We start from the raw sequence: 22,182 nt of genomic DNA, 5'->3' as shown, positions 1-22,182 counted from the left end.
TTCTTGGAGAGGGGCCAAACCTGCAATGTCAGATGTGACCCTCTTCAAATATTGGGCTGGATGGGTATTAATTTCATACCCCTGGATCCAAATCTAACCCTGCTGTTTTGATTCTGGGCTGGATCCCAACCCACCAGAGGCCATACTTTTAAAGGTATTGTGTTGTGTACCAACAGGTTCACATAGACATCTGAGTCCTATTTAAGGCACCTGCCACTGATTTTGCTTAGTGCCCATGTGCTTCTTTAGTTACCTAAAATACCTTTTTGAAAACCCAGCCTTTGGTGTCTGTTTACTTGTTCTGGTTCAGATATGGCTGGAATCTGCTGAGGACAGAGGTTTTCTTGGGATTTCAGAGCAAGATGGCAGGAATTTACCAAGAGTAGCTCTTGCCCCAAAGGCTTTCATTGCAACTGAATCCACGTGAACCGTAGTCCTGGCTGAACCCTTGCTTAAAGTGGACCCAAAATCCACAGTAACCTAAATCAGTCTTTTATACACACATGCGTGCATGCAAGCACATGTGCACACGCATGTTTCATATTATCTGCACTTCCCTGATTCCCGAAGACTGATCTCCTTTGTATATTCATGTGTATTTGTTTGGTATCTGCTGCATGGCTGCATTTGGTATCTGCATGCAGTGGCTTCATTTCCCTGACATTGTTTTACTGCAACCTACACCTGCTGGACCGAGCTGGATCTAGCAAATGTTCTGGTGAGTGAATATAGTACTTTTGGTGATTTAGGTTTTCACATGCATCTGCCAGTGCAACTTGCCCCTTACCTCAAAGCCTGCTTATCGTGGTCATTGGAGTTTGCTGGTCTTGCCAAAGTGCTTGAAAATGCAAGAACAAACTGGGATTAAAATGAGGCCTCCAAAACTCCCAGCATAGGAATCTTGGTGAGGATATGAATCAAGATTTCTAGAAGGTAAAAGTGAGTACAAGTGACTGTCTTGTCAGGCATAAGAAGTCTGGATCATTTGAGGAATTAAAAAATTCCCAAGGTCCATTATTTTTTTTAAACACACTGTTAGAAATATTAGCCCTTGTGCCATGCTTGAATTCAAACCCAGGTGTTTGTATCCCACTATGGTAAAACTGTTCAAAGAGTTTGATCGGCAAACATGATTTCTCCTTCTCTCCACCTGACTTGCTGTGCAATGCTTGTGGATATCATATTCCACTCCATAGGTCACTGAATAACTTTTGCAATTTGTAACACACATTGGAATCCTTCTGGATGAGAGAGGCTACAGAAATATCCAGTATAATAGCATTACTGTTTCTTTGGAAAAGATTGGATGTCTAGAACAGGGTCCTGAAGTTATGATTTATTTTGTGCACGTATATGCTTGCTTGAATTTGTCTCCAAAGCTTTAGCTATAGTGAATTGGATTGCTTGTCTGATTTAACATTTGCTGGACAACATCATCATTTCACAAGTCTCTCTGTGTTACTGTGCAAATTGTTTGGCATTAGGACACCAACAGTAATTAAGTGAATTAATTGGAACCATAAAAGATGCAGTTACTTGATTATATTTGTCTACACAAGCTTACAGATGGGTTTATCTTGAGGTCGGAAAAGATTCCAAGTTTCCCGTGTGCTTTTTATGAGCAGTTCACAGAGCAGTGCAAACCATCAGGACTTCAGCTGAACAGCTTTTATGAAGGACGTGGTGCCGATTCCTGGGTATTCAAATACCAAGTGCTTGGCAGTGTATATGACGGGAAAGCCTTGAGGCACTGAGTGTACTGATTTGGGGTCCTTTTGGCCAGGCTGCTGTTCTTGCCTGTGGTTATATTGGCATCATCCATACAGGATACAGCATGAAGTCTCTACCTGCTTCCTGAAGTGTCTGAAATGCAGTATTTACCTAAATTTAAGACTACCCCCCAATAATTGGATTCAGTACATGGAAAATATATATAATTTTTTTTTTGTATATAGAATCTAGTTATTTGAGGGTCATCTTTAATTCATCCCCTGCCACTACTGCGAGGGGGGGTGGAACAGGTGGTATGGGGAAGTTAAGCAGCTTGCCCCCTGTTTGTGCCTGCCCCCTGCTACATCTACTCCCTGCCTTCCTCCTGCAGCCTCAGGCCCCTTTCCCCTCTGCCTCAGCTCTCTTTTCTTCTTCCCAACTTCTGCTCCCTCCATGCTTCCCAGCTCTTACCCTTGTTCTTTGCTGGCAGACTTCATCCCTGGTCTATCCTGGGGCACAGAACATGGCCCTCACCCAACCCTTGTAGCAGCCTTGTGGGCTGCACACTGCTGCTACAGGGTTGGACTAGGGATGTGTTCAGTGCTCCAGGCTGCAGCATGGATGGAGCCTGCCTGCACAAAGCAAGGGCAAAGGGCAAGGGGTGGGGGGAAGGAAAAGGGCAGGTGGGAGGCAGAGGCTGCATTGATGGGGAAGATCGGTGGGAGTGGGGAGATGGCTTGCAGAGGTGCTGGCTGGTGGAGGGGCAGACAGGAGCTGCAGCTACAGCCTTGACCCCAAATAGGGGCTGGAGCCCCAGGCACAGCAGCTGCTGTCCCCTTGCTCTTGTACTTGATTCTAAGATGAGGAGCTCCCCCACCTGTTAATAGGGGAAACCTCATCCTAGAATCAAGTAAATGTGGTAAGCATCCCTTGTGTCCTGGCATAGCTTGATGAATGAGCAAGGGGCACATCCATAGACTCCAGTGGAGCTGGACAATTTATGCCAAAGCTGGACCTGCTTGGAGATTTCTACTACGGCATCCTCACAAACGCATCTGTGCACGCCGGTGCTATGGTCACAGTACTAGTTGACTTAATAAAACTGAATGTTTTAGCAGTCCCTTGGAAATAAGCCACTTGCTGCCAGCCTTGCCTGTGTTGACAGTACCGCACAAAGCAACGATATGATGCATACAGAGTTTTCAGCTTGGCGCTGTTGCTGCCCTAAGCCCTGTAGAGCATGAAACTAATGCAGAAAAGTGTAAGATTTGCTGCCATGGTTGGTGTTCACATAACATATGGTGAGGGACCCTGTTAAAGAGCACAGATAAACAGGTAGCTATGTGCCTTCCACAGCTGTGCAGTTTGTAGCATTATCAAATAAATAGTTCAACTAACATGGAGAGGACGTAGCACTCATGTAAAGACTTGAGAGTACAACTGCTCTTTATTGAAGTTCCTGCTGTTGACTGCCTTGCCTTGACCATCTTCTGGGATGCCACACTTCTTGGACGCTCTTATTCTATGTCACACGACCATGACTGGGGAAAAACTTTGTTTTTTAATGTTCTGTCTTCCAAAAAGAAGGTGCATGTTTTATTTGGAGGCATGTGTTATGCTAGAAAATACAGTAATGCCTGGTCAATGTATCCCTCCTGGGTTGCAGAGAGTTCTCACTCCAGTCCCACAGGTGGGTAAACCAATGTACACATTTTCCAGGCCTGATTTTCCAGAAGTACTGAGTGTTTGCAATTCCGGTCCAAGTTAAGGGAGCAGCCTGTATTAACCTCCTCGGATGTTCAGACTGAGATGTTTTGACTTAGGCAGCCAAAGTGGTGACACCCAAGATGAGTGGCTGCTCTTGAAAACTTTTTGGCCTTAGTGAATGACTTGCTCACGGTCACATGTGGAGTCACTGGAGCCCGGTCCCAGCTTCCCAGTCTTGTGCTGGAACCATTGAGATAAAACGTGTTCTTAAAGCTATGAAGTTGTGGCATATGTGGGGGGCCCAGCAATCCGTAGCGTATCATTTACTTCTATCTGTAGATGATTAAAGATGACCTTTTTAACAGGAAAAGGTGCTATGCATGTCGGTTTGTAATTTTACTTTATGGAGAAAAGGAGCTACTCCAGCTACCTACGGGATTAATAAATCTGAACAGTAGGTTTGTATTAAATGTGGCCATGAAATACAGTTGGCATCTGTTCTTTGCAAAATCATATTGATGAATCTAGCCGGTTGCTTTGGCGAAAGCTTTATTTACATGGTGAAGGGAACCACCCAAAATATGTGAACTCTTCACCTTCTAAGCAACAGGGACCAACACAAACTTTCCCAAGCGTGACAGATTCTTGGCTGGTCCCTTTCCACCTGTCATATACCAATTTTATTAAAAAAAAAATTAGTGCAACAAATCTTTCCCCACACTTAGAGCAGCATGAAATTATAATACGGTGGCATAATAGCTACCAAAATTGTTTTCATGGTTTGGTTTAATGGTGCCTGATTTTGAACGGTTTGGAAAGAGCAATGTGGTGTTTGCCCTGCTGCCAGTATTTTCTCCATTGCTTTACAGAACACGTTGAGGCTCTTTGGACTGGGAAAAGCATGACCTGACATTGAAATCTGCTCAGTTGCTGGAATTACCTGGCTCGGATGTTAGGTTTTTTTGCTATGTCGCAAATAAAAATAATTGATCTGTCACAAGTTTTGCTCTGTAGGGGTCACTTCCAGGGCCTTTGGTGGGGAGCAGTTTCAGATTCAGGGAAGTCATTTAATTTTGGGTAGTAGAATGAAGTGGACTGGTGGCCCGTGTTATCGGTAATGAGAGGCGGAGCTTTTTGTGTCAGACTTGTCCTTTCCGATCCACCCCAGTCATTAATGAGCAAGGTTGCCATCGGATGGTATTGGAGTCTATAAACTATATGATGGTCCTTTAGGGGACAGGTATGCCACCATCACCGCTACCAAATTGGTCAGACTTAGTATCCTCCTGTATGGATGGAGAGGAGTAAATAGACCTAGAGAATGGCCTTTCTCACTCCATGAAGGTGGTACCACTGGATCAAGGTGAGCTCTGCTGGCAGAGGGGTATGAAGGAACTGGTATGGCCACTGCCCCAGCTCTGTCCCCTGCTCTGCCTATTTGGTGTCAGTCTGGCACCTTTCACCAGGTTTAACCTTGTACCTGCCTCCTTCTCCCAGACACCTGCCATGCCCACACTGGTATCTCCTTTCCTTGTCGGGGGGATGGCAGAACAAGGTTTTGGGTGGTTTGGTTCCTCTTTCTCCTGCTTGGATTTTTAACTGTGTCTTTTTCCTTCCTTTCCAGAAGGTAACAGGGGCTGCAGGTGGAGCCTTACCCAAAAGGAGTAATGGGAAGCTATTTTTAGGTATCGTAAGTAGCTATTTTCACACAGTCCTTGTGTCTAGCCCTGATGTGAGTGTGTCAGCTTTCAACCTGGTCTTGTCTCTGGCTTGGTGTTTTAGGTGGGATTATTTTTTTTAGTTTGTTTGAATGGTTCAGAATGAAAAAATGACATTTTATTTTTATTCTTCCAGTAATTAATGATCTTCAGACTGGATTTGGCATTTTAACCTTGTAGCTTATGATATATCTGTTGGAATAGGATCATTATATACAATATTATTATATACAGTAACCTTGCAGCTTATTATATATCTGTTGGAATAGGGTCTCCTTTACGTGCCTACTTTAGGCGCACCATCACAGTCGATCTCATTTCTCTGAAATGTTACTGTGACCTGGTGGCTTACAGAGAACCAGCTTGGGGCCTGGGGTCCGTGCTCGCCTGTCGTTGTTCACGGGTGTAGCCCTGTTCCCTTCAGTGGAACTGTTTGGACAAGTAATTTGTCACCCGAGTCCTCACCTGGGGCCAGAGCAATTAATATGGTATACACATGTAATGACCATCTGTAATAAGAATATATTTAGTCTGTCTGTCCGGAGCACTCCGGTTGTCTCCGTCGCCAATCACAAGGCTTGGTGAAACTACCAATCAGAGCCTGCCTGCATCTCCCATGGCCAGGGAGCGAGCTGCTGGTGGGTCGTGCAGCCCCTGATGTGCAGGGAACCGCGGGACCGCCTGGGCAGGGTGCCAGCCGGTGGGTGCTGCCCGGGGGGTACCGCTGCTGCAGAGGGAAGCATGGGGGATGGCTGGCTGCCCCGGAAAGGCAGCATGAGGGTGGCTGGGTGTGCTGGCAGGTGGAGAAGGTGGTGGGGATGGTGCACGGGGCACTGCCCGAGTACGCCCAGGCTTCCAGCGCCCCATGCACCGTCCCTGCCGCCTTCTCTGGATAGGGCCCTTGTACACAGGAGGAATATCACTGTCATTTTTTTACGTAGCAAACTAAAATACATGGGCTGTGTTTTAGTTTGGAACATAAAAAATATCATTTAAATCAAAATCTGCCGCTGAATGTGTTCACTGTTACAAAATTTAATCATAACACGCCGCCAACTGTGTACACAGTTACGCAATTAAATCATTAAAAAAAGCAATTAAACCACTCAAAGGGGTAATTTCACATGTACAAGGGCCCTCTTATTCTATGACTAGGAACAAGTCACAAGGTCAGACTTTTGACAAAATATGTATTTATATCCCTAAGCCCGTGTTGACACATGGACAGCTTTACGTAGCCTTCTCGAGGGTGAGAAGCGTCGATTCTGTGAAAGTATTCGGTCAAAGGATAACTAAAAATCCTGTATTTAAAGAAATACTTTTGCAATAAAAATTTAATCGGAAATGTTTTGCAGGTTTCAGCTAGTCGTTTCATGACACTTGTGTGTGCCTGGTACGTGTCCCTGTTCTAAAGAGTACTAGAACATGAAAGAGAGAGAACGAAACTGCTTAGGGATTTCTCTCTTTTAATTCTCTCTCGTTAAACCCCAATATTCTTTGAAATCAGTTGATTTATGGATGATTTGAGAAAGCTTAAGGCACCGCGCACACACTGCACACACACCTCCACTCTAACCCTTTTGTTGCCTTTAGTGTCTTTTGCAATTCATTATTTATTTTTATTCTTTTCCCCTTTCCCTGGACCGCAGGACCACTACTGCAAGTGGCCTAACACAGCACGCTCTTTCAGTGGTGAAGGGGTTAAACGTTTTCATAGATCATTTCTGCTCTTGTGGTGGAGGTGGCGGGGAACAATAGCCTGGCATCCCCTTGGAGTTGCTTTGATATGTGGGCTGTGTAGTTGAGAGGCCTTGAGAGATTGTGATCAATTCAGTGTTTTTTATTTCATGTTGGAGTAAGCATGGCACAGAGTGCTTGGAGAAAAGAAAGGCAGAGTGAGTGAGAGGGCACACGCCAGTGACACTCCTCTGGTAATAAGAGGAAGATGTTGTTAATGAGAAGTTAGTCAGCAGGAGTAGGCTTAAATGCCTCTTCCTAGTGGTTTGCATTGAAAATAATTTTCAATTAACACCCAACAATTGCAAAGCAGCCGCGGAAGCCTCCGAGAGCAAGCAGGCAGTAAGGGAGTGGTGGCTTTGCAGCGCTAGCAATGTGCGTGATCAACAAGACACGTGAAAATGCGCCGAGAAATGCGGGGCCAAGCTATGTTGTTGTGGATTTACTGCATGCTTTGGAGGCTGCCATTGCTGGGCTTCATGGGCACATGTTTTTAGGGTCGCTGATGCCAAGTCAGGAGCCTTTGCAGTCTGCTTAAACAGCACCAAGTCCTGCCCCTTCTTTAAATTCTGCCCTGACGTTGGCTCTGCCTGACTCTGCTCCTATGAGGGTGAAGCCAGTGTGGGGTTTCCAACTAATAGGTTTTCCTGCCTATCCATTTCTGAGTCAGTGGCATTTTGTCAGGGATGAATCTGGTCCTTTGAACTGCCACTGCTACTTCAGGATCAGGCAGATTGGAGGTTTCTAGAGGTTTTGCTCTTCCAGAGCACTCTGCACAGCCCTTGCTGCTTGGGGAATGGGCTGAAGCTAGGTCTCATTTTCATGGCCTCGGGTGGTACTTGTATAGAAATGCCGAGAACCCCCTGACGCTCAGCATCTTAAAGCACTTTGCCATATTCAGTCGTTGTCAATGTCTCTGTTTGACTGGGTCTCCATAGAGAGATTATATTCTTAACAAGTCGGGGCTTATGGGGAAGCAATACATTGCTCTGAGATCGCAGTGTTTTGAGGTGTGTCTGCGAGCGAGTCCCTGCTGCCCCGAGAGACTGGCTTTATGAACAAAGTCAATCCAGTTTAGGCAGTTGTTGCATTGCTACTTATAATCCTCTTTGATATAAGGCTACTGGGGATATTCATCCCCCTCTGTATTAGGAAAACCTCTTTCAAAGCTCTTCCCACATGTTCCAGTGCACCTGCTACCCTGAGAACAAACTGGAAATGAAGAAATAAATAAATCCAAAGGACCAAACTTGACATGGCCCCTCTTCTCCAAGACGCTGAAAGAGCCGCAGTGGTGAGCAAGTTCCAGCTTTCCGCAAAAGCGCTTGGTATCCACGTTGGGTCTCTAGGGGGATGTCTGCATTGCCATCAAGAAGCATAGTTGCACACAGGTACCCAGCTGCACACTTCTAGTACCCATTAAAATGAGACCTACTGTGAAGAATTCAAAGTAGACCAGAAGTGGACTGCAGTGAAGTATTCAAAGTGGACTGCGCAGCGGACCAGAAGTACTTCCAGTCCACTTCTGGGTCCACTGCCGAACATGTGGTGGTGGGGGGGGGGCCCTGCGCTCCCGTGGGACGCTCCATCCTCCCCAGCATTGCAGCATTCATGAGCCGTGCGTGTTACCTCAAGGTATGTGGAAAAAACATTGAAAGCTGTGTCTGTGTCCAGATCACTGATTCTCTGAATCAGAATCGAATCTTCAGATTCGGATTCGGCCGAATCAAATCGGGACAGTAATCTGAATCCAAATCGAATATGGCCCGCTTCACACACCCCTAGTTTACCAGGTCTCCAGACTGTTCTCATACCTTGCAGGCACAACATGCTTGGGCCCTGTTTCCAGTAAGAATATCTTTGTCTATTTTAAAATGTTGGTAGCTTCTTAAAGGGGTTCGGGTCAGTAGGTTCTGGTTCAGCGTTTGTGCTGTGTTTGTCAAAGTGTCCATGCACGCAATACACACAGTCTTGTGAATAAAAGAGGACATGGGGAAGGGATTTAATTACTTTTCTGTAACTATTGTACTTAAGTTCACAATGAGCTGTGTCAGCTCAGGTGCACTAGATGGGAAGCTGACTAAAAAGCAGTGAAACTGTCATTTTTCACTTTTTTGTCCAAGCTTGAGGGAAGTGCAGAAAGGTGAATGGACAGTAGCTAGTGAAAAGTAACATAGGCTGCGGACAGACCTTACAAGCTAGTGCACACATAGGCATATAGTATCTATAGTACCACAAAAATGGCAAATCCACCCCCAAAAAGTTCCTGCTTGAAAGAGGAACTTTTTTGTAGCAGAACGGTTTGTAGCACCACATCTAATATCTATTTAGTTGTATGTAGCTCCCCCCAAGTGGTTGGCTTGTATGTCTTTGCCTAATTAACTTAGGATCATGAAAAAAAATGTATTGTGCAGCAGGAGTGGAAGTAATGAATGATTATGATCTTACCTAACGTGGTGATCGACTGGGGCACATACTTCATATTAAAGATAGTGCTTTGAAGATGTAAAGCAGGGGTGGGCAAAATGTGGCCCGCGGGCCAGATGTGGCCCGCCAAGCCATTCAAAACGGCCCACGGGCCCTCCCCCCCAAATTTAGAAAATAAATATTTATCTGCCCCTGGCTGCCTGTCATGCGGCCCTCATTGGCTTGCCAAAACTCAGTAAGCAGCCCTCCGCCCGAAATAATTGCCTGCCCCTGATGTAAAGGGATGTATTATTATCCAGTTAATAGTACAGCTGAACCTACCAAGAAGTGTTGGAAACTCTTACACATGCTACAGTTGTCTTTCCTTTTGCCAAATAAGGGAGTGTTTTGGCTTGTCGAGTATATCTCTCTGTGTCTTGGGTTTTTTTTGTATGTATAATTGTACAGGGGAGCTTGGTGCTTTAGATACGTCTGAAGGTGAGATCTTTGCTCCAGATAACCTGGGAGCAGTCGAAGAGAATGGTTTGAGGTTCCAGGGCTCGGTTCTCCACCATTCAAATCAGCTTGGGGTTTCTCATTCCCATTAGTAAAACAAGTTCAAGCCCTAAGCGAGACAGATGCCTGAGATTCTTTAGGTCTTCAAAACTGGATGCAACCTCATTGGTTTGTTTCTTGAGAGAGCTCCTCTCTGTCTCCCTTGCCCAGGCACATCCCCACATACACGCTCGACATCCTGTTTGGGGCCCTGAGTGGAATCTCATTATAGCACTATTATTAGTGCATTCGGTTGGTAACTCATCTAAATCTGATCTGAGCATGTTTGCCCGAGCGTTCGTCCCTCTCTTCCCCTCCAGCGGGTTCACTTACAGCACCCGGCCACCTCCAGCTGCTGTTGTCAGTCAGCCAGCGGCAGGGCACTTCTCGCTGTTGCTGCAGTGACGCCCATGTGCTGATCCAGATGAACACCGGGGTAAATTTACCCAGCTGACGGCATGCCCAAAATAACAGTCCCGGCCTGGCCTCTCTTTAGTGCATGGGTTATTTTGCTTTTCTTGTCATCCTCTCCTCCCAGCACAGCAGTCGTGACCGGTGGGCACTCTGCTAGTGACTGCATTGTTTAATTCTGACCCTGACTGAGCGCCGAAAAGCTTTTAGCCCCTTTTTTCCCTTAGAAGGGAAGTAGAAGGTCCTGTGTCTACTCTCCACCAACATATCAGATCTTTAAAATAAGTCACTGGCCTGATGGTAGGCTGAGACCTTGGCGGTAAGGTCACCACATTAGCGCGCGAGGTTCCTGTGCTCGGGGTACATCAAAGGGACCCTCATCCAAGAGGTGACTTTGATGGAAAAGTGTGTTGGCAGCAGTCCATGTTGGTTGTTTCAATCCAATTCCCTCCATTTACCAGAGAAGACGCATCTATTTTTACTATTGCTGGCCCAGCAAACTAAACCTGGGTTCTTGTGTGTCTGCGCGTGATTCCCATGAATAATGAATTTGGAAGTTGAGTCCTACCATTAATTGCACTTAACCCCATTGCCTCTTGGTAATACATGATGAGGAATTTTGTTACATAGGAGCCTGCCTGTTTTCTGCGGTTGTTACTGGGAATAAAATGCAGGGGGAAATGTTTTTTGTCACAAAGCAAAGCAGCTGTGGCTCTGAATGCACAGAAGCCCCGTTTTGCAGAAGTGACTGTTGGTTTGGGGTACCCAGCCTGACACCTTGGAAGGGCCTGGCTGAAAGTTTGTGGAAGGGATTATGTGACATGGTTGCCCAAAATAGGAAGGGAATGGATTGATGACCCAGGAGGTTTCTTCCAGTCCCGTATTCCTAAGGGCTTTCAATTTGACCTCAGTCCCTTTGAAGGTATAGTCATAAAAAAAAAAAATAAATCTTTGGCCATTTTTGTAAACCTCGTCCACCAGGAAGAGATGCATTGGGAGAGAAAAGGCCAGTTTAACGAAGCTGTTTATCAGAGTGGGGCAACCCGTTAAAGCCTCGTTCTTTTGTTAACAAGGATTTCACTTTGTGCATGTCGGAGTGCTTTTTTGTCCCTTTTAATCGTGATGCTGGACAAGACCAGGCTGTCAGACGTGAGGCAGTTTTACTAAGAGAATGTAATGTTTTAGTCTTGTAATCATTGAAGTGGCATATGAGCATCAAAAGGTAAAATGAACATCCCCAGCACCCCATGCTCACAGTGGCTAAAATGGCAGGGTACTCTTAAGTGCATCATTACCTTACTTGGCAGGGGATTAATTGCTAATGGGATACCAAGTCTTTGATCTCTTGATCACCAGTTCAAAACCAGCTCAGGTCACCAGCCGCAGAGTCCCTACCATCTATCTGCTGTTATGTGAAATGGCTCCTTGTATGCCTCTGTTTCTTGCGTCCAGAATACCTGTGTCATTGCTGTTTTTATATGGCAGATCATTAAAACTAGGGAGACTGCTTGCCCCAGCTGCTTGTATTGTGAAGATACAATATAGTATGTTGCAGATCCTTACAACTATTTAAAGACATGGGTCACGATCAAACTAAACCATCTTTCAGCACCCTCTGGTGGCTGTTCCAAGTTTGTCATGATGAGCTTTCCCCAACTGTGTTGAGCTTTTAGGTGTTTTATCGACTTTGCAGAACAAATATGGAGTCACTTAGAGGTGCTTTGTGTTTAAGCTGCTTTTGCTTTGCTTTGGTGCTGGGCACTGTCATTTTTGTATGTAGCTCCTCTGTGCTTTGTCGTCTTGTGTCAATGGCTTGAGGTCACTTGGGTTAGCGTTGTTATTCAGTAGAGGTGATCGGAGTTTTAGCAACATGGTTAAATCAATAGATTCACTCTTAAAATACAGGATAGTGCAAGATGGGCTGACAACATTGGATCAGGAATTAGTACTGAAGAATGGGAGACCATGTGGAAAAACGGTCCTCGCATTCATTTGCACAATAATAAAAGAAAATGATTTAAACATCCTATATTTATCTCACCCCACTTAAAATTAAATGCATTTATGGTATAGGAACAGGCCAATATTGGAGGGAGTTGGAAAGACGCTACAAGAATTAAACTATTTTGTAAGAAAGGTGGAAACATGGTGAGGGAAATAATAGGATGCCAACCACTGGTTAACCCCTTAGTGTTCTTATTGAACCTTCCTGAGAACTCTGCATCATATAAGTGTCATAAGGAAGTGATCGCTCATCCTCTAGCGGCTGCAAGAATTACAGTTGCAGAAGCCTAGAGGAGGACTGACAGCCCTAGAATTACGATTGGTTTCAAAAAGTTTGAAAAAAAGTTGTCTTAGTAATGGAAAAGTTGTCCTAGCAAGTCAGTGTTGTACACAGGAGAAAGCAAAATGATGCTCACTTGGAAATCTGGTAGAAATTTTTGGAATTTGCTTAAAAAGAAATCTTTTCCTGCCTCCAAACCAGAACATATGAGAACCTTTTTTTTTTTTTTTTTTGAATATTGAAGTGCAAGTTCTATGAGCAAACACTTCAGAATAAATTTAGGATAAATTTAAAAATCAAAAGCAGAGATGAGGGAAAGCGAATGAGACCAGTGTTATGCAGTTCCAGGGAAAAGGAGGGGATGTATTATTGGATAGAGATGAAGAAATGCAGCGACTTGGTTTTGACAGAAACGTTGAGGAACTGTTGGAGATTGGGGGAGAGGAGAGGAAAGGAGCACAAGATTTCTGTGGGCATTGATTTGGATTGTGGTAGCACTGCTGATCTAGAAGATTAATGTTTGTCTTTGTGTATATTGCTGGGGGCTTGGATATGTTTTTTTGCATGTCAAATCTGTTGTTTGATGAGTTGGATTCATTAATAAATGTAGTATTAAAACAACAAAATACAGGTTAGGAACAGGGCGTGTTAAAGCAGCCCTGGTGGTAGCAAGGTGACTACGTGGCCTGTGTTACACTGCAGTGTGGGAGGTTTGCAAGAGAGAGGGTTATTGTGAGGAGGATGTGGCTCGGAGTCCGACACAGGACAATGTTCTCTCTAGATCACTCAAATAGCAAATGACTAAAAGCTTTTCCTGGCTGTTTTTCAGCCTATGTGAAGTATGTTGGGAGGGCTGGGCCAGTGCCTGCTGGACAAGGTTTCGCATCACTGGAACAGTAATTGGCTCTAGATGTCCTGTCCTCCCCTTCCTCCCTTATTGGCAACCACAGCAGAGAGCTCAAGGACTGAATGGAGCCTGGATTATCCTCCTCCCCAGAAGTGAGCCTTACAGGTCCAGTTGAGGCATGTTTGGGTAAAACTCAGTGATGCCATCCATGCTGTAGCTGTTCTGTAGATAAGTTTGACTAAATGTCTTGGTGATGTATCCCTGGCACCTTTTATCTTCACCCTGCCCATGGTATACACTGGATGTTTCTTGCATTTCACGTGTTTGGTAGTTGCTGCCAGTGCTTGTTTAGCATCAAATAGTGAAGTAATCCTGTGCGTGTATTTTGGGGGCACATTCAGACCAACCTGGGTCAGCGGCAGCTAATGCAGCCTTCTTATTTGGCCAAACTTTCTCCTTGAGGTGACTCATTGTAATCCGTAGAAGCATGTGTTGATGGAGCCTACTTTGTTGAAGCTCATTGACTGCAATGGACCCGTGCTTTTTACTTAGCTCCCTCCTTCTTCTTGTTCCCTTTTTATAGTTGCCTTGTAAAAGGCACCTAGTATAAGGGGAAGAAAAATAAAAGGCACAATACAAAAAATGCACCCAAATTTAACAGAAATCTCTTTGTAAACTGGGCTCTCCATCTTTTTGTCTTGGGCTTTCTGCTTGCTCTACCACCACTGCCACTTGGGACTTCACATCTGTGAATCTCCAAGTTTTCTCATTCCTATTCTTAGGTCACTGATGGCTGAACATATCATCCAAAGAGCCTCCGTGGCAACACTGGACTACACATCAGCTGCTTTTATTCTGCATTCATCTTTCAGGGTTACAAAGTTACTTCACTGTACTAAAATGTCTTGCTACCGTTAAGTTCTCCACTTAGTTGTGGTGGGGTCTTAGGCAAATTGCATAGTCCACATTTCCAAAAAAGGCTTGCTGTGTTAGCGCACTTCCATCTTGGAGGTGGGTGGGGCAACAGGAGACATGTCAGGCTTGATTTTCAGAGAGGTTGAGCAGTGCAACTCCACAGGTGCTAATGGGCAGTGCAGATTCTTGGTGTCTCTGAGAAGCTGACCCTGGCATGTCTCAAGTTGGTCACCCAACTGGAGTGGAGTTAAAACCATTGACCTTAACTTCTCTGTGCTACACCTTCCTCATGGTTATAATTGTATTTACATGTCCTGGGGAATGGGGTGAGACTGGAAGGCCTTGTTTTACTGGGGGAAATTTGGTATTGGTCCAGTGGATAGTGTGGATGAAAGTGATACAGGTATACCAGTATACCATCCTGTTTCAGTAGATGAGTGAATTTTCTCCAGTTTAGCTTACGATTATATCTATATCTAGCTATATAAAAAGAAACACAAAATAAAACAAAAAAAAAATCCTCTCTACTGGAACACGTGTGTCTACCCACAGATCAGATTGGTATAACTACATTGATATAACTGGGACAACGCGACTACATATACAAGGTCCTAGTGTTTGCAGAATGCCTTGAGACGCTGGATAACAGGTGGGAGCAGAACATCATGTTCTTGTTCTTAATGAGCCACCCCAAAACCACTGGGTTAAATCTTGTGAGTGGCTTCCCAAAGGGCTGGGCCCGTAACTGCAGTGATGGCTGATGTTCACAGAGAGGCCAGTGGCAATTTAGTTGTGAATGAGGATTAGTTTGATGGATGTTTTGTTCCTTGGCTTATCTTAAAGGAACTGTCAAATTTCAGAGGGGTTTTTTTGTTTCCCCATCACTTGATTATCACCTAATGTGCTCTCTCTCTCTCTCTCTCTCTCTCTTTTTGAAGATCTAGAAACAAATGGTGATTTAAACAACGATGATTATGAATATGAAGATGAAGCCAAGCTTGTTATATTTCCAGATCATTATGAAATCTCATTACCAAACATAGAAGAGTTACCAGCACTGGTCAGTGAGTGTGTGCTACCGGCTGTGGAACAGGAATTGACCCCCAATTCGTTTTTACGGAAATTGGGTTTGGTTTTCTTGAACGGTGCTTTATTGAAAGGATTTTTTTCACCCCCTGCCCAGAATATTGAGCAAGAGAGAAACATTTTAAAATTGCTGTCTATTTACTTTTATCTTCATTGCTTTTCTGTCCTCTAGCCACATCTTCTCCTGGTTTATCTTTGCTGCTTTTTTTTTAAACACATTTACTCCTTCCCCTATTGGTCTTAGGTACTTATGGTTCCCTATATTCCTAATATCAGTTCTCCTTATAAACTTCATAAACTTTCTGGCATGGGTCTGCTACTGGGGTGCAGAGCCTGGGTGTGGGGGGTGATTGTGACACCCTTCCCAACTTGGCATCTGGGCAGGTGCCCCTCTTGCCTACCGCTAGTTATACGACTGCTGAAATGGGGAGAGACAGTGCTCAGCTGTCTCTTGAAATCAAGGACAAGGAGCTACAAGGTGAGGAGTTGGAGAAGATGGATTCAGAGGAATAGGTGTAGGGGTCGGCTGGCTCTTGGGGGCTATTTCTTGTTTGGACAGGATGAAGGGTTCAAGGCCAGGGAAGCAAAGATGTTGCAAAGCGACGTATGAACAATTCTGTCCGAACAAGAGAGAGAAAGAAGTGCTGGAAGATGGAGATGTAGCCCTGTGATTTCAATAGGAAGAGGTAGCTAGAGAGAGCAGTTTGAGAGGTGGGCAGAGGTGCTGAAGGAAAGGCTGTGTATAGATGATGCATTCAGTGGATTTGGAGAGGACGGGGAGTAGTGGTAGGCAGGGCAGTGTGGGGGTCAGTGGACTGCTTTCTGAGCCTCATGGGAGATGAGGCCTGCCGGTGCTGCAAGGGGGATGAGTGGGTGGGCAAGTGAATGCAGGTAGTGGTGGAGGGGTTGCTGTGAGAAGCTGAGCGATTAGAGCATGTGGAGGAACTTGGCATTAGTGATGGGAGAAGGTGGAGAGGAGAGGAAGGGGAATCTGGATAGATCATGTTGGTTTTCTTTTGGAAAAAGCCTGCAGTATCCTGTGTGGATGGGAGACCTTGGGGAAGCTACAGATAAAGGATTACAGGCTTGGGGAATCGGTGAGGGTTAAGAGTGATGTCCTGTGTGGCCAGGAATATGGTAAAAGAGGAGAGAATATGCCTTCAGATTGAGGTCTAGGATTTCCTGGGATTTCTGGTAGGAAGAATCCCCTAGAGAAGGAGTTAAAGGAAATGGGAGGAAAATTAATCTCTGGCAGAAGTGCCGAGTCCTTTTACCTGAGTAGATCCTCTAAGATGAGGAAAGGTACTCTTAATAAGAAGGGCAGGGCAACATCTCTACCTCCTGCCCCTCCCAGTACTTTATACATATGTATTGACTCATTCCTAGTATCAACTTTCCTGTTAATGCATCTGTGTTTTAGTTGTCATGTTATCTGTGCTCTTAAAAAGAAGGCCCAAATATTTTGAAGTGTGACCTCTGGATTTTAAATGCCCAACTTGCGACACCAGGGGCCCATTTTTTCCAGAGGCTCTGAGCACCGTCACCTCCTAGTGACTTCATTGCAAGTTTTCTCAGGGTATATATCCAGAACCCCAAATCCAAAACTAAAAAACTTGAGCCAAAGGAAAACACCCAGTCTTCTTAATTCCTAATCTCATTAGCAATCCCATTGGGTTGGGGTCAAAATATATAGTGCACAAACTGGAAGATAACTTATAGCCAGTTGTTTGATTCGGGGATTGCCATAAGATTAAAATCTAATCTTTCCTTTAAATTCAGATGTATTCAAATTCATGCTACTAAGAATATCAGTAGATATTAAATAGACTTTCACTTCTAATGATTAATTCACGTGATTAATCCTGTTGGCTCGTCTTTTTCATTTCTCTCGGCTTCAGTGATGAAAATAGACTTGTGAATTTTGCTTTCTGATCCTTGTAAGTTCTCACTGTGCTGCAATTGTTGGGAAGTCTACAGCAAATATTTAAACTGAAGCAAGCTGTTTTCATTGACATAAAAAAACCCATCCTAAATATCATCAGCAATTCTTCTGTGTTTAAAAAGAAGTGGTTAGACCAGGGGTGGGCAAAATGTGGCCCGCGGGCTGGATGCGGCCCGCCAGGTCATTCTATCCAGCCCGCGGGGCCCCTAAAAAATTTAGAAAATTAATGTTTATCTGCCCTGGGCTGCCTATCACGCAGCCCTCAATGGCTTGCCAAAACTCAGTAAGCAGCCCTCTGCCCAAAATAATTGCCCACTCCTGGGTTAGACAGTCTACACTTAGCTTCATCTCATAGTGTGGCTATAGGAAGAAGTCTCTGGCACTACAGGAAAAATTGTTATGGCTAGCAGGAAAATGCTCCTGCATATTGTATAGCACTATATTGATTTCTGTTATACATGTGCTTAACTGCCTTGCTGATTTGGGACCTAAGATTTGGCCAGACTCCTGAACAAGGTATGAGTAGTAACTGCCCTTCAGGTTTCCACAGAATGAGGCTAACATTAGTTAGGGAGTAGAGTTGGTAGCAAGGAAGCTGACAGTGTCCTGCTCAGTTCTGTCAGACCTTTTCAATGTTATACCATAACACCTGTCACACGCAGGTGAGTTTTTGAGTTTGACTAGTGCTTTTCTGGCTTCTGTTCCAGGTGACGATAGCTTGCGATGCACTTCTCAGCTCCAAATCTCCCTACCGAAAGCAGGACCCCGATTCCTGGGAAGAAGAACTACAAGTATCTAAACATGCCAAATCACTTGTACAGTTAGATAATGGCGTTCGGATCCCCCCCAGGTGAGGAGACGCTGTGCTCTTTGGAGTGAAGGGCTTGCCTCGTGACTTGCAAGCCTGGGGGTCTGTGCTGGTAGCTTGTTCCAGCTGTGGGGTACCTCCAGCTGTGGGGCAACAGTCCAGCTGTGGGATACCTCTGGCAGATGGGAGGGCTTTTATTTGAGTCACATATCAGTGTTGCGGGCTGCAGCACTGATCTGTTTCTCCTGCCTTATTTTCAATACTTGTCCTTTTCAGTGGCTGGAAATGCTCAAAGTGTGACCTGCGGGAGAATCTCTGGTTGAACCTGACGGATGGCTCGGTGCTGTGTGGAAAATGGTTTTTTGATGGCAGTGGGGGAAACGGACATGCTCTGGAACACTACAAAGAGATGGGCTATCCATTAGCGGTGAAGCTAGGAACCATCACTCCTGATGGTGCAGGTAGGTCACTAAGTGGATTTGTGCTCAGCTGCAGCGAAATCCAAAATATACCATACACACCATAAGCTCTTCTACCACCGAAGAGCTGTATTATTTGTACATATTGTCCATGCTGCAGTAGCTGGATTTGTAGTACGTATGATTTAAGTATTGGAAAAACTTGGTGTGATGGAAATAAAAAAATAAAAGAATATCCCAAAATCTGAAACATGGGGAAAATCCATCTAGAGAGAGCATTGCTTTGCAGCAAATACTGCCGTGTTTCAATTCCATGTTTTTAGTCCTGAGATGATATGATTAGACATGGGACTGTTGTTGCTGAGAATCGTTTTGTCTTGTGGCAAGAGAGAATGGACTTGGGGTTTGAGAAATTCAGGATCGTAGTTACTGTGCAGCCCAGGGCAACCCACTCACTTCTGTCCAGCTCGGCTTGCCTTTCTGTTAAAAAGCAATAATAAATGGTTGTTTTATAGTGATGTTTTAGCCATGATGGTCCCCAAATTATGTGAGAGGCAAGGATTTCTTAGGGTGATAGCTCTTATTGGACCAATTGTATAATTGGGATCTGACCAGAACAAGCCAAGTATAGCATAGTAAAAAAAACAGTTGTAGGAGGGGAGTGAGAGAAGTTGCCAGAGGAAGGAGACACCCAATTAACAGAAGAGAAGCAGCTGGTTACTGGGAGATCAAGGCCTATAAAAAGGGAGGAAAGTCATTCTTGCCTTTCATTTTGCTGTTCGAGTTGATCCCTTTTGAAGTAGGTTAGGTGAAGATGGTTTCTTAGCTTTTCTGAAATTCTCCTGCCTAGCTGTGTTGCATTTGTGGTGTTGTATGTGTTAGCTAGAGGGTTGCAGATCATGAGTCTCCTTGTGATAATTATGTTTCTTGCACAGTCTTAGGAGGAAGATGTCACTATGTGGTCTGGCTTGTTTTTTCATTAGATTGTGGATTTTCCATTGTAAGCATTGGATTTCAATATCTTCCAATGTATGGTAGTGCAAGAGTGACATTGAAGCCATGATGGTCCAAATGGCACATTTATATCTACCCAATTCTTGATTTTTTTTTTCCATACATGGAAGATGAAGATGACCCTCCTCCCTTTTGATAGGCTTTGATCTCCCAGTAATCAGTTTCTTTTCTTCTGCAAATTGTGTGTCTTGGAATAATAATAATTTAATAGTTTGTAAGGGATTGTAAGGGGCATCAAGTCTGGTCTCTTGCATAGCACAAAGCATAAAATGTTGCCAGTGATCCCTGCATCAAACCCATAAGCTCTTGTTCTTGAATACTCATGGAGTACGCAGACCTGATATGAGGCTTACGCATGTTATATAAAGTACTTTAAGGTCATCCAAAGGAAGGAAAAGTGTCATTGTTTTCTTTGTGTGTTGCTGTGGTGAGGATTTTGATATGTGAGGATTAAGCATGTTGAAATAATGTGGAGCTGAGAAGACCTAGGCAGAGATTCTGTTTTCTTGCCGTACTACAGAAGAATAAGAAAGGAGAAAATGTAAATGGGGAATATGATTTTGCATTCAAACTTGATTTTCAATGCTCATGGCTGTATGGGTGAGGTGAGAAATGACTTTCCAACAGCTGTTTCCTATCACAGCTGGTGCATTTGCACCTTGCTTTGCACATCAGAGAGGTTTGATTATAAGACATTTACTTTCCATTTAATTCTCAGCTTTCTCTTGAATTCATCTATGTATACCTCCTCTGAGTGTCACTCAGCTGCACCTGCTGAGGGCCTGACTTTACTTGCTATTGCATTAACATTCGGCATTCGATTCCCGGATGGAAGATTTGCTTTTATATCTGAACTTGGAAGGTTAGTGCTTTTAAAGACTTGGATGTAGAAGGTTGTCATGATCTTTCCTTTAGCAGGTCTCAGCTGCATCTGCTGTACGGTCTTGAAAGCAGGTCTTGTTTCACTGGGGTATTGAGGGCTCTTTAAGTGACAGTCTGGCTTCCGGTGGCTGTTGTCCTTCTGCCCTCCTCCTCCTCTCTCACATGGCCTCTCTGGTAACAAAGGACAGACAATCATCCTTTTTTTTTTCCAGTGAGGGGGTAGCAGCTGGTCTGCACAGGTCTTTGTTCCTGTTCCATCTAAAGTCAGCTCTGCTTTCCCTGGAGAAAAGGCTGCTTCCTCCCTACATGCTGCTTAAATAGCAGTCGATGCTAAATACTATACCACTTAAGGACTGGCCTGTAGCCTTCCAATCCAGTCTGAGTAAGGGGGTATAACACAGAGCAGAAATCACATTGAGAGGGAGAGCCAGTTCCCTCCTGAGAGGGGGAGGCAGAGTGTTGGAGGAATAAGAAGTCCATCCTGGTGCTGTACTGCCCCTTTACAGCAGAGCTGGGGAGCTCAGCCACGGCTTCCACCCCTCCCTGCCCACCTCTGCAGGATGGTAGGTAGTGGCACTGCAGTGACTGCTTCCCCTTGGGTCTCAGTGATGCAAGTAGCACATGCAGAGGGGCAAAAGGGATTCCTCATGCCTTTGTGCAGCTATACAGCAGGGCTTGCAGTGCTTTTCAAAGGGCTTGAAGCTGGTGCAGCTACCAGTGAATTTCATGAGATGTCTGTGAGAGGGGCAACTTTATACACCCTGTTTACAGCACAGGTCAGATGATAATTCTGTGGCAGAGCCAGGAATCAAACCCCAAATCTTTTACATCCCAGCCCGGGGCCTTAAGTGCAATCACTTCCCTGAACTCTTTTTGTCTGGGCTTCTCTAATGCCTGTATGTTTTGACAGATGCAGCTGTCTCCTTTAGCTCTCATGACAAGGCATCTGGGTCCCCTTTTCTTCATCATGCTGCCGTGCTTCCTAATCTGGCTGCAGGGATAATGGCTAGAAGTAGCATGTTTTCTTCAACACAGATTAGTTGAGTGAGCTGCTTCATGGGTGCTTTGGCTTAGTTTCATAGTTGACCTTACAGATCATCGGGTCCAGCCCCTCTGCACTTGGCTTCTTTGTTGTGCAGTGCTCTAAGGGCAAAGGGGCAGTCTTGCCCCCTCTGCCTCTCAACCCCAGCCTTGGAACGGATGGCTGCATCTGCAGCCAGTAGGGCATCAAACCCTCCGGGTACCACAGGAAAGGGAGTAGGGGCATCAGTCCTTGCCATGGACCAGCATCTTTCCTTTCCTTGCTGCAAACACCTCTGTTTATGCTGCTTGTTATCCCTGCTCTTACCCCACCATCTCCTGTGAACCCAGCTTTCTTTTGCCGCAGTAATATTGTTCTGACCGATGTATGTCCTGAATCTACCGCAATCATGTATATGAGTGTGTTTGAGAATTCAGAGCCTCTCTTTTCCCCCCTCTGATTTTTACTGGTCTGCCTTTTGTAAAAGGCAGTTACCCAAGATCTAGTGATGTATTCGAGCTTTGCTTGGTGTTTGGCCTGGACTGTGACCTTAGTGTAAGAGTACGGGAATGCTGTGAACCCCTGTCTCGATGAAGCTGTCGTTTCTTCTGGGATACTAATGCTAGCTCACTGTGGAGTTTCAGCAGAGGGACGTGTTGCATCCACATGAATACCAGGGGGGTCACCCATGACTCATGCTAATAGTGGGAATGTTAAATT

The 22,182-nt window shown here is 44.9% G+C and overlaps 1 protein-coding gene across 1 annotated transcript in view; it reads left to right on the top strand.

The window, feature by feature from the left end:
• USP13 (ubiquitin specific peptidase 13) overlaps positions 1-22,182 on the top strand; it is a 74,424-nt gene that overhangs the window by 13,303 nt on the left and 38,939 nt on the right. Inside the window, exons 3-6 of the mRNA XM_006017142.3 lie at positions 5,042-5,102; positions 15,229-15,350; positions 18,026-18,168; positions 18,403-18,587. Coding sequence (XP_006017204.1) covers positions 5,042-5,102; positions 15,229-15,350; positions 18,026-18,168; positions 18,403-18,587 — 511 coding nt within the window. The remainder of the gene's footprint in view (positions 1-5,041; positions 5,103-15,228; positions 15,351-18,025; positions 18,169-18,402; positions 18,588-22,182) is intronic.

The sequence above is a fragment of the Alligator sinensis genome, unplaced genomic scaffold (assembly GCF_000455745.1).
Source record: "Alligator sinensis unplaced genomic scaffold, ASM45574v1 scaffold301_2, whole genome shotgun sequence".
NCBI classification, from domain to species: domain Eukaryota; kingdom Metazoa; phylum Chordata; order Crocodylia; family Alligatoridae; genus Alligator; species Alligator sinensis.
Note: the sequence above shows the minus strand (reverse complement) of the source record. Positions and strands in the feature narration are given on the sequence as shown.